General features: G+C 39.0%; 1 protein-coding gene across 5 annotated transcripts in view; it reads right to left on the bottom strand.

Annotated features, from left to right (window-relative positions):
- HNRNPA2B1 (heterogeneous nuclear ribonucleoprotein A2/B1) overlaps positions 1-12541 on the bottom strand; it is an 18705-nt gene extending 6164 nt beyond the window's left edge. The window contains exons 1-12 of one of the 5 annotated variants that reach the window (XR_015745542.1): positions 12275-12511; positions 9684-9794; positions 8580-8726; positions 7937-8147; positions 4796-4897; positions 4636-4716; positions 4402-4464; positions 3224-3343; positions 2242-2364; positions 1547-1629; positions 482-716; positions 101-202 (exon numbers count right to left, since the gene is read on the bottom strand). Coding sequence is in view for 3 of the 5 variants with exons in the window: in XM_087944858.1 (XP_087800984.1) it covers positions 1568-1629; positions 2242-2364; positions 3224-3343; positions 4402-4464; positions 4636-4716; positions 4796-4897; positions 7937-8147; positions 8580-8726; positions 9684-9794; positions 12275-12304 (1050 nt within the window). In the remaining 2 variants the exon portion in view is untranslated. Of the gene's footprint in view, positions 1-24; positions 203-432; positions 717-909; positions 1398-1546; positions 1630-2241; positions 2365-3223; positions 3344-4401; positions 4465-4635; positions 4717-4795; positions 4898-7936; positions 8148-8579; positions 8727-9683; positions 9795-12274 lie in introns of those variants that run through there. The other 4 variants (XR_015745543.1, XM_087944858.1, XM_087944859.1 and 1 more) reach the window with 4 other exon arrangements.
- Positions 12542-12625: the final 84 nt, after the last annotated feature.

The following is a 12625-nucleotide window of genomic DNA, read 5'->3' as shown; positions in this document are numbered from 1 at the left end:
ATTGTCCTATTCTGAAGAGCCATAGTTTTCAACTTCAGGTTTTAATATATAAGAATGGGTAAAACAAGATATTGTACCATTTTAAAAAGCTGCGACATACCATTTTAACTACCCATAGCAGGGATGGAACCCTTGCAAATCATTAGACACTTGGCTGGTTCATTTGTTCAGCAGGTCTATTGCTTGTCCATGGTGTATAAAGCTAGATTCCAGTAGGGAAAAGATAGGTTAAGCAGCTGAAGTTAAAAATAAATCAAAATATAACAGCAAAAAATGAAACCAACCAACAAATGAAAAACAGAGTAAATACCCAAACCCCCAAATCAAAACAAGAAATTTTTCCAGTGCACAATTATTAACTTGGTTCATTGCTATGTTAAACTAGATAATATAACCACTATACTGAAACAGTACACTGTCATATAGTAATAGTTTCTTGTTTTTGGAATATTAAAAAAAGTAAAAGTAAATAAGATCTTACCTAAAGTGGTTTAACTGAAGCTTAGAACTATTTTGCTCTAGAACCCTCAGCTCTCGTTGGCATCCTTAAAACTACTGTAGTTAAAGTTTTGGAGAAGTACAGCACAGCTTTTAAGACTGGCTGAACTTAATTGCCGTTCTCAAGAGTTCTTTTGCACTAGACCTGTGTCCCTGGAAGAGTACCTCGCTGGGGATATTTCCTTTACTTGCCATTGAAGAAGCAGCATCTAAAAGATCTAAAAAGGTGTTTCTCTTTGCAGAGATATCCCTTAAGTTATCTATGTATTAATCTGGTAATTTACAGAAAACATTATCTAACCAACATATTACATGTACAACAACAAATTTATAGTATTTGTGGGACCTTCTACTACCCACTCCTTGCCTTAATTTACAATATATTTTAAATAAATCTATAATTACACAACATTTCCTTTAGAATTATTTTATTAAATCATAAATGTACAACAGCTTCTTAACTCTACACACGTACTTAAAATTTTTTCAAAGGAAAACGTTATGTCTTATTACACCATGATCCTGGCTAATAGCTTTTCAAAACTTTTAGAGAAATTTTTTTAAAAAAGGTTTCACATGTCACCTGAAACTTACAAATTTAACATTATCAAAGGAATGCTTCTACACTCTTACAAAGACCACTAAAAAGAAACAACAATGAAAAAGCTAAGAAACTGTCTCAAAGGCATTTTTACAATCCTTCCTCCACAGTAAGGTATGATATTAAATAATCCAATCCATTCACAAAATGGCTCTCTGCATCTGCTCTGGTGTCTTCTGCCATATCACTGCATATTTATGCATGACTGAGATAAGTGTTTCCTTAACAAAGTTATTTCGAAAACCTGAAGCTGTTCTGTTACCTCTGGGCTCATCCTCTCCTATTTATACAGTGAAGCCTGTTTCAACAGAAGTAAAGAGTAAAAAAATAGGTTATGAAGTTATCCCAATTGTCTTTTTAAAGGAAAGATAATATGACCCTAAAAAGCTTTTACCCCTGCAGCTAAAACTAAGAAAAACTGCAATTTTATATTAAATGTACACTCACCCATGAAAAGCTTACAGAGGTTCAATAACGACTCCTCCCTCCATATCCCCCACTTCCACCACTTCCTCCAGGACCATAGTTTCCTGAGTTAGTAAAAAACAGAAAACAATTAGTAACAGAACTTTCCACTAAACAATTTATTTTGCCAAATCTCTAAGATTGTTAAAATTGTCAGATTGCTGCTTGCTAAAAAGCATTCCATTTATTCTATTTGATCAATCAAGTTATTACCCAAAAACTTGTAAAATACACTTTCATTTTAGTGTCATTTTGATACTTGTCAATTATAATATTCCCTTTTCAAATATCACACAGGCCCAGATATATGAACATTTTATGTGAACATTTAATTCTACAAATATATGTTTCTAGAATTAAATGGTCTAAACAAGCATATCTCTAATAATTTTAATTAATCAAGCAAAGCATTAAAAATAACTGAATACATAATGTTTAGGATTGTCAAATTCTGCTTATTTTCTACTGAATAAAATTTAGGGGTATAAAATATACATAGAATGATGACTGCTTAAATCTTGGGAGGAACTTAATTTCAGAAGATAGAGCAAACCTGTTGGCTTACATTAACAGAAAAGAGCAGCTTAGAAAAATAGATCTACCTAATTTGTTCTGTTTTGGTAGTAAAATCAACACAAATGCTAAGAAATCAGAAGATACTTTTTGTTCTATGTTACCTCCACCATATGGTCCTCCCATGTTCCTGCTTCCACCAAAATTTCCACTTTTCATTGGACCATAGTTTGAAGGCTGTTGGTTATAGTTTCCAAAGTCATTGTAATTCCCACCTCCATAATTGCCTGCATAAAGAAGTATTTTGTTCATTTCAAAGATAACCTTAATGTGAATACAAGAGGTGTAAACAAGCTAAGACACCAGCTTTTAACAAGAAACCTGATCTTTTGGGGTGGGCCTAATAAGCTTTCCAAAAATAAGCTAGGGATGGGAGTGGCCAGCATGAATGGCAGTGAGCACTGTCTGGCAGCCACCACAGCCTGCCGGCCCCTTGATGCAGAGAAAATATCAGTAAGTCCAGGCATGGAAGCTGCAGGAGAAAGACAGGTGATCCAGAAGTGCTCTGTGGCTGCCTAACTCATGGGAGATTCATGCAGTGGCACTGACAGCAGGCAAGGCATGCAGTCGTGTGGGCATCTGCTCAGTGCGGCTGCAGGTAAGGGGACGGAATGGGCGCGTGTTGGAATTGCCTCTGCCTCCACCTGACTCTGATGCACACTTTTCACCCAGAGATGAAGCTCTGGCTACTTGCAAAGTGAACATCTTGAAATGGAACTAATCACTCCATTTCAAAGCGTCCCCTTTTCAAGCAGATGAAGCTTCATCTCCTTCTGGGCAAAAAGTGTTTGGGCAGATAGCACTGGCTTTGCCCTCTCTGTTCCACTGTCTGCTTTCCTGTGGCCTCAAATCAGGGCCAAGCTCTTGGCACACCCATCCTGCCAGGGTAAAAAGAGCCCACGCTAGGCCAGCAGCATGGGCTGCCAGCATGGTGCCTGCCACGGTTGAGAAGTGTCCCAACAGCAGCTAGACCATTGTTGTGAAAAGTCATGCCAATATGTTTTTTGAAATTTAGGCAAGATCAATACATATTTCTTAACTAGTTTAGGAAACTATTCTCATTTCAAATGTTTAAATAATCATTACCTCCTCCATAGTTGTCATATCCACCTCCGTAGCCCCCACCCTGGTTGCCGTACCCAGGTCCTCCTCCACCATATCCACCTCTTCCTCCTCCATAACCAGGACTGCCTCCAAAATTGCCACCTGTTATAATGTAAAACTACATAAATATGCTTGTAGTATAGCTATCTACAAATGAAATCATCTTAAGATAGCAATTACATTAATCTCAATAACTATAATTAGACAATTTGGAACTTTTTTGGAAAATTCCAAATAGAGGGCTTTTTTCTCTGGCTATAGATTTATTGCCTGTGGGCAGTAATGTCTTTTTAGTCCTGCTTTCAATTAGAAATAATTTCTCATGAATAGCTTCTGACCAAGAGGTTTGGCTGCAAATCTAGCTTTGAATTGGTGCTCTTTCCCCCATATTTGAATTTTGCTGTCAAATCTATTGTTATTTGAAGTATTTTTACATCCATATTCCATTGGTTGGTTACAGAAATCTGTCTTTTGATACTAAACTATTTACATCAATATTGTAATACGCAATTTTTTCATATATTATTGAAGTAAATTTATGATAACATTGTCTATGTCTTGGATGAGCAATGCATTAATTATTGCTTGTTGGAATACTTGCACTATGTAATAATATATGACAATATTTATAATATATTTACATTAATTTCAAATGAGCCTTGACTTCTAGCAACTAGACCAGTCCACGCCATTTTCTTGGCAACATTGTAAGTTGGTTAGTTTGCTTTCTTCCTAGGGTTGACAATGAATGACTGGCTCAAAATCATTTGTCTGGCTTTATGCTTAATTCAGGACTAGAATTTATAGCCTTCTGGTTCCTAGCACAGTACGCAACTACGCCAAACTAGCTCTCTATCAGTATTTATACATGTATAAAACTGAACAGAACTTATTAACAGACGAATTATCAAATTATATTAGACAATGTCTGCATGACCTACAATAGATTTTAGACGAAGAATGACTATTATGAATATTCAACTCAAAACAGAATAGATATAAACCTCACTGGAGGACCCAACATATAACATGTTAATTACTTTTTCAATGCAAACAAAACATCAACTAAAACATCAACTTGTAAATGATGTTGCTATTTCAATATTATTTTTTAAAAATCATTTCAATATCTCAAAAATAAAAATATTCAGAATACTAACCCCCTGGTCCCCCTCCATATCCATTGTATCCATCACCAAATCCACGACCACCTCCATAGCCATCTGTGGAAAAAAACATTTTTAAGTTTCCTTCATTATGAATCAAATAAAACATTCAAAGTCTGCTTAGCTGCGAGGATTTAGTTTTAGCTGTTAATCTTATGAAGTCCTGGATCAAAAATATGCAATGGAAGATATTAGAAAGTGTTTATCATGAGTGATTTTCTGACTTACCAGATCCACCTCTGAAATTGCTTCCTGGTCCTGGACCAAAGTTTCCACCACCTCCACGTGAATCTCCAAAGCCAAAATTACCTGAAAATGTTTTTTAAAAATTACCTCTAATATTATTTTTAAAAATAACTAATTTAAATATAATACAATTCAAACATACCTCCCCTCCCACTCCTTGAGCTTTGAACTTCTTGCATTTCTTGCCTTGATAAAGCCTTTCTTACTTCTGCATTATGTCCATTGATTGTGTGGTATTTCTGCACTGTTAAAATATAAAATTTTAGACAAACAATAAAAATTTCAACTTAACTTCACAGAGTAATGACCAAGCTTACTAGCAAAACAAAATGTAATTGTAACCAAAAGATGTAATTCAATTGAATCACTGGTTACATCAAGTTTGAAGAGATTTTTGAAATAATTGCATATGAAAGATGACCAAATCTCATCATTTCATTTTCATGCATCTATCCCCTATGTTAATTTTACAATTATTCAGTCCAAAAGACTATGACAACTCACAGTAGCCAGATGGACATGGCCAGATGGTCACAGCTGGGCTGCCATGACTTGGGTCGGGACAGAAAAGTCATATTGGCTAACCTGACATGAGGACAATTTGGTACCCACAAGCTCTCACCTTCCCAAACTGCTGGCAGCCATTCTAAATTTGGGGATTTTTATCCAGAGAAAGGAGAGGGCCTTCTCCCCAAGCCCAGGCATGATTGGCAGTCTGCAAGCTCAAATATAGATAAGTCTCCAAGCTTGGAATGGTATGTGTGTGTGGAATGTGTGTGCGCGCATGTGCACAGAATGCCAAATGAGGTGTTCTCCCAATCCCAGATATCATTGGTGTTCCCTGTCTGGTGCCCTCTCCCAGCAAAGCAGGAGGTGGCTGCTGCTGCTGCTACATATGGAAGCACAGAGGAAAATTTTTTGCAGGAAGCAGTTTCCTCTGAATCCCAATTTCTATCTTGACATCTCTGGAGAGCAAGAGGTGGCGGCAGGGGAGCAGCACTCCCTAGTCCTGCATGAGGCTGGCCCTTCTCAAAAGGGAATCCCTGTTTCCAATACGTGTGTGGTAAGGATGCTGGCTTGTTGGGGCAGCCTTCCCTCAATCAACTCCCCCATTATGCAATTTGCCCTCCAAGAGATTTGTCAAGGCAGAAATTGGACTTGAAGGAAATGGCTTCCTGCAACCTTTCTTCTACGTGCTTCCACCCAGCAGCACTGTCCTCCACCTCCTGTGGGGGGCCAGGCAAGGCTGAGAGGGGGGGAATCTGGCAGTCTCCAGCAAAGGAAGGTGAGACCAGGGCGAGCACCAAAGCCCCATCCACCAGGAGCCTTGCTGTCCCTCTCAGGCCAAATGGAGGACCCCAGACAGCAGTGCAGGCTGTCAGGAGCCCTGGGCAAACAGAGGGTAAGCATCCACTGTGGCCCTTGAGCTCCCAGGCCACCAGGATCCCGCAGCCCAGCCCAGCCCCACTTTCCCCGAGCACTTACCTCATCCTCAAGGCTGCTGCTGATGTGCTTGCTCTCTTTGGCCAGGTTGCTCATGGTGGGTGCGGGAGGGCAAACTGCATGGGTCAGAGGGAGGCCCACTCCCTCTCCATGAGAAGAGACCCGGCTTTGTAAGCAAAGTATCCTCAGCGATAGGATGGGAGACCACTAGGAGGGGAGGGCAAGGGGAGGAGGACAGATCCTCCCTCCTACTCATTCCATTTCCCCTCCCTCCTCCTTCCCTCAGACCCTCCCTCCTACTCATTCCAATTCCCCTCCTTCCTTCCATCCCCACCTCCCCTCCCTTCTCATTCTCATCTCTCTCTCCTTCCTTCACCCGCCCAGGACAGGACGAGCAGAGGGTGGCAATGGCTTCCCCATGTGGTGGGCAGGAGCCATCCTGATGAAAGGAAAGTGCTTGCGGGTTGTGCTGTCTTGCCCCACAGGCTGACTGTGTTCCGGCCAGAGTGGCTACCACAAAGTTGTATATCAGCGTGTGGAGCCCCAGCAGTATCTGCCAAGTGTCTCAGCCTTGCCCACTGGTCCCACAGCCCGCCAGCACTTCCTTTCACCAGGGACGCTAGCCCCTGTGCGCTCAATGCCTCCTGTGCACGTGTCTCCAGAGTGGCCTTTGGGCCAGATCTAACCACATCCTTGAGTTTGACATGTCTGACATATATCATTACAGTATCCCCATGATCACATAACCAAAATTTGAATGCTTGGCAACTGGCATGTATAGGTAGTGCTCCATTTATAACCACAATTAAGCTCAAAATTTCTATTGCTAAGCAAAATTGCATGCAGTTCAGTGAATTTTGACCCATTTTATGACTTTTCTTGTCAGTTATTAAATGAATCAATTTAGTCATTAAGTTAGTGACATGGTTAAGTGAATCTAACTTTCCCACTGATTTTGCTTGACTGGTCACAAAAAGTGATCACATAACCTGGGTCACTCCAACATGAGCCACTTACCAAATCCAAATTTTGATCACGACCATGGGGATGCTCCAGCAGTTGCTAATTATGAAAAATGGTCATGAGTTTTTTTCAGTACCATTTTATTTTGAACCGTCACTAAATAAATGTCTCCAAGTTGAGAACTACCTGTATTTATCACAGCTACACTGTCCCAGTTATGTGATCACCATTTGTAACCTTCTCAGGAGACAAGCAAAGTCAATGGGGGAAACCAGATTTGCTTAATAACCAAATGATTCACTTAACGACTGCAGTGATTCATTTGTAACCATGTCAAAAAAATCATAAAATGGGGCAAAACTCACTTAACAAATGCTTTCCTCAGCTACAAAATTTTTGGGTTAAATTGTGGTTGTAAGTAGAGAACTATCTGAATATCCAGAATGCCTTAAGTTTCTTGATATTGGCCTGAAGTCACAAGCCAGTTTTCTACACCTTTCCTGCTCTGACTTTTTAACATCACTGTCCAGCAAAGCTTAATATTTTTGTCAATTAATTACCAAATCTGGCATCACCCCATCAATTCTCCAAGTACTAAGTATAGCTACTTTATTGAAACATTCTTATTGAATACTAACCAATTCATGTTAAGTGTTTTTTCTATTACTTGCCTCTGATTGTTACCTAAGTTTGCAAGTAGCAAGATAACAAACTTGCTTTCAGACTAACTAAAAATAACTAGTAACAGTAACACAAATTACTTTAGTAATAAAACCCCATCTGGTAATGGCTGCAATACACACAGACACACAAACAATTTAACTGCAACCTTAATGTCTCACTCACATACCTGTTTAAAATATTTCTGGATACTTACACACAATTTTATCCACAGGATCATGGTCATCAAAAGTTACGAATCCAAAGCCTCTCTTTTTGCCAGATTGTCTGTCTGTAATTATTTCAATTGTATCAATTTTTCCGTATTCTGAAAAGTAGTCTCTGAGGTGATGTTCTTCAGTGTCTTCTTTAATTCCACCAACAAACAATTTTTTTACAGTAACATGAGCTCCAGGCTTCCCAGATTCCTTGAAAAAATAGTATATTGAATTTTTTTTAAAAAGGGACATCATCTTTCTCCCTGGGGACAATTAATAGTGTTATAAAATTAAGGGGTTCTGGTATTGGGTATAGGAGAGAAATTTTAAACTGATTTATTCCATGGATTTTGAAAATCAGGAGTTTCATTGGTAAGGATCTGAAAAACATTTCCCATTCCAATCATATATAAAACATTTCAATCTCAAAGCAGTCTTGTTTCAAGGTCAGGACAGTTTACCTATTGGATGTAATGATATTATTTTCCTATGAAGTAATTATCTACAATTTGGAATGTAGCAACATCTGAAAAGCTTAAAACACTGCCCCATTTATTATAAATGTTTTAAAATCATTGCCTTTATAAAAGGACACAGTAGAAAAGAGCATTTTGTAATGCTGCTCCACACTTCAAAACTTACCTCTCTGGCTACAGCCCTTTTTGGTTCAACTACTCTTCCATCAATTGAATGAGGCCTGGCAGCCATTGCTGCATCAACTTCAGCCATAGATGAAAATGTTACAAAACCAAATCCTCGTGAACGTTTGCTTGCAGGATCTCTCATTACCTAAAACACGACAAATTTAAAACGATCTCCTTCAGTTATTGAAATATTGCCAGGCATTTCCAACATTTATATTATTGGTTATATCATTGATAAAACCTTCCACATTTTTTAAAAATTAAAAATAATTGATTCACCTTCAATTTTTAGAAAAAAAAAAGTTTTAAATGGAAAACTCAACAATGTATATAGTAATATCTACATTTGATTGAAAGATATTTTGTGTACACTTGCAATTCACTATTAATCTGTGTAGATTATATTCTCAATAGTTACTTGGGAATTTATATTAAAGCCCATATTTAATTAAATAAGTTATAGGGGCAAAAGTATCAGACAGTTACACTAATAGGCAACAGTAAATTCAATAACTGTGCTAAAGGCCTACATGAATGTTGGGTATAAGCATGGTTCTCAAAAGAAATTCAGGAAAAACCAACTGGGGTGATCTTGGGCCAGAGTCACCCTCTCTAGCCAACTTATCTTGCAAGGCTGTATTTGTGGGGAAAATTGGAGAGAGTATTAGCCCTGAATTTCTGTGCTATCATAGCCTTGACATATCCATGCAGTTTACATCTCAAAGACTTTATTCTAAATTAAAATGTTACACTATCCAGTAACTCAATATTATTTGATTAATTAGCCACATTTCTTCAGAATTATTAAACTAAATCTAGGACATACTATGCAGCTTTTTGTGTGCTCTACCATCAGCATATAATCCCAAAATTATTAAGTTATTAATTTAATTTAATGTGGACAGATACTCCAAAGAAAACATGCTTCGTAAATCACTATATGGGATCACAATACTAAAATAACCACCAACCATTATTTTGGTTTACCATCCTCTTCATTTTCAAAACATGGCAGAAATAGAAATTGTTATCCTACAAACCACAGGATTAGACAACCTAAATCAAGTAATCAAAAGAAAAACACCACACAAAGAAAACTTACCACACAATCTGTTAATTTCCCCCATTGCTCGTAGTAGTTTCTCAAGCTTTCTTCTGTTGTTTCAAAGCTTAAGCCGCCAATGAATAGTTTGCGGAACTGCTCCTTTTCCCTCTGATTAAAAAAAAAATCTCAAAGTTTTACACCTTTCACGATACACTGTATTAGCTTTTTTTAAAAAAATGAGCAATATAACTAAACTATATGATAGTCTACATCTTGGGTGTTTAAAGATAAACTTAGGTTGTGCCTGTGTGTAATACACACACACCCTACATTTTATGAAAAGGTTACAGTAAAATAAATTTTAAAAAATGTAATTCCTACATATTCATATGTTTAATATTAATGTTGGTTTTGCTGTACACTTTTGAATCGCAAGGTGCCATTATTAATCTACCAAATCACCTTCCCAAAACATGTAACTAATTTGAAAGGAAACATTAATTCAAATGTCTTGAGGTCGGTCTTTATTGTGAGGGATATTTGAATAAAAATGTGTGAGTAGGCCCTTCTGACTAACAGGGTTAAATAAAACAACAATGTAGCTAACAAATGAGTTAAAAAAATCTGACATTTGGAATATTAACATCACATTTTTGAAGAATAAAATTTAAGTGGCATTACTATCTAAAATTTTAAAGCATCTGCTTAGATATGTAACCAAGATGATGTGGAAAACTGGTTAGTCCTCCACTTCAGAAAATGAATTGTAAGTAATCAAATAAAGACAATATAATTCTGTTTTAAAACAGATATTCTAAGCTGTTCTTTTCAGCCATATTGTTTTTGCACTATCTATCATTAATTCTAATAGAAAAAGGATTCAAAGGAACTGTTGCAGAATTTATAGTATAGACTAACAACTCTCACAATGTTATTCCATTGCATAATTTTCTAGACTAAAACATGGATACTTAATATCATGCGTAAATTAATATGCAACTCCCTGCATAAGCAGACATTAAAATGTTAAATTTGTAGATACCGATTTATCCGGCTACAGTCCTGAGTGTGATTCTAAAACGACAAGAAACCATTTGAAAAAAGTAGGGTTCGCCTGTGAAGCGGTTAACTTTGAGACCAGTTGAGTCTCCGCCTCCCAACTGAAGATGGCTCCGCCATGTGACGGTTCCGACAACCCGAGGTCCTCAGCGGACTGTAAGAGAAAATGGCGCCGACGAACACCGAGGGAGGGGAGGAGACTCGTTCCCAGGAGAACGAGTACTTTATTCTCTTCTGCGCATGCGCAGAGCCCTTCCTTTGTAGTGCTGTATTAAAGAGGTATCAAAGTTGCGCTTTCGCCCTAGATGCGTTCATTTAGAACTTCCAAGTCCCTTGTCCTGCCGTCATCGTTTGTAGAACAAAATCTCTCTCCATCTCTCTATCGAATTTAAAAAAACGAATTCGCCATAATTGTTCCCTCCTTTTCTTAACGGCCGTCGGCCCTTCCAGAACCTTCCTCTCCATTAACGTCTTCCTTGTAAGACACCAAGTCCCGCCAATTGCGCCACCAAGTGTTCCAACGAACAAGTCATGCGTCATCTCTAGATCCTACGCTAATGGCGTATTGTGCCGCATTTAGTACCCTAACAGGCACCAACGCGCCATCCAAATAGCCGTTTCCGTAACAACCCTACGAACTTTATTTCCACATTGTATCAGCTACACGTTTCGCGTAATGCCGTTTCAGAATACGATTCCATCACTAATGGCGGCCTTAACTCCTGCGTATTTAAATATTCACAGAACCCTATTTTAGGGCTATAACCACGTGAAACCTTGTCGTGTATATAATTTTGAATAAATGCTTATTCGTCAGACCGATAGTATGCATGGAAACAATAGTGTTATTAAGCAGACCCAAATTACTTCAGTGTATTGTTTGCGTATATTTATATACAATAAAAACGTGTAGTATAATTAAATATATCAAAAATGCATTAATAAAAATTGCCTCGTCATCAAGAATTCGCAACCGGATGCAATCGGCTGCTTTCGAGCACAGCCGAAAAATCAGTGAAAATCAATTATTATTCATCATCTGGACCCTTTTCAATAATTTCCCGAAAACCCAAAAGCAACGAAAGCATATCGCCAATTTTTCCCCGTAAATTGCCTCAGACTATCGGAGAACAATAATCGCGCCAAAATGTTAAGGATAATGAAGACTCCATCTTTCCCTTTAACCTTTTTTGCTAATCGACGGTAAACTTATAAATGAATTTTTTTAAACATCTAAATATACTAGGAAAAAAAGCCGCCCGTCCATTGTTTCCGTGTTTTGCATTTTATTGTATCTGTCGGCCAGATAAGCGCCTGAGGGAAACATTAAAGCAAACGTGCAACAGGCCGCCATTAAAAACACTCATGGCTTCGCCTGCCTCCCTCCACAATCTTCCGCGCCGCTTTTAAAAGCGTTGAGAATCGAATATAGCCCCCCTCCTCCTTCGCCCCTCGCCCGCCATTTTCTCTTCCTCCTGGCTTTGGAAGACTTACCCGCCCACTGCCCGCGAAAGAACCCGTTAAGGGCACAATGAATGTTGGGGGGAAGTCGGCCATTACTAAACCACGCCGTCCGTTACCTCACTCACCCAATCGCTCTCCCGATCTCCACGAGGCATTTCGGCCGGCAATTAATAAAAGGAAGTAAAGGAGTACGCAAACGTTTTTCTTCTCTGGCCGTTGCAGCTGCTGAAGCGACCCTACCGGCTCGCCTCTGTCCGACGACCTACTCGGTTGGGCGCGGCGTACGCAACGGCGGCGGCAAGAAGAGTGCGCCGATCGGCCAACGACTCTGCTGGCGACGCAACGAAGGGCGGGAACGAAAGAGGGTGGCGTTTGCTGCGCCGCCCCGCCTTCTGACCAGGTTGCCGCAGCACTAGCAGCCGCTCCGGGCGGGGCTGCCTCTGCCGCCCTCCCACCCCCTTCTCCCGCCCCTTCTT

This window comes from Notechis scutatus, chromosome Z (assembly GCF_049901735.1).
Source record: "Notechis scutatus isolate UNSWTSFEM ecotype Mainland chromosome Z, rNotScu1.2, whole genome shotgun sequence".
Lineage (NCBI taxonomy): Eukaryota > Metazoa > Chordata > Lepidosauria > Squamata > Elapidae > Notechis > Notechis scutatus.
This window is presented reverse-complemented; position numbering and strand designations above follow the sequence as displayed.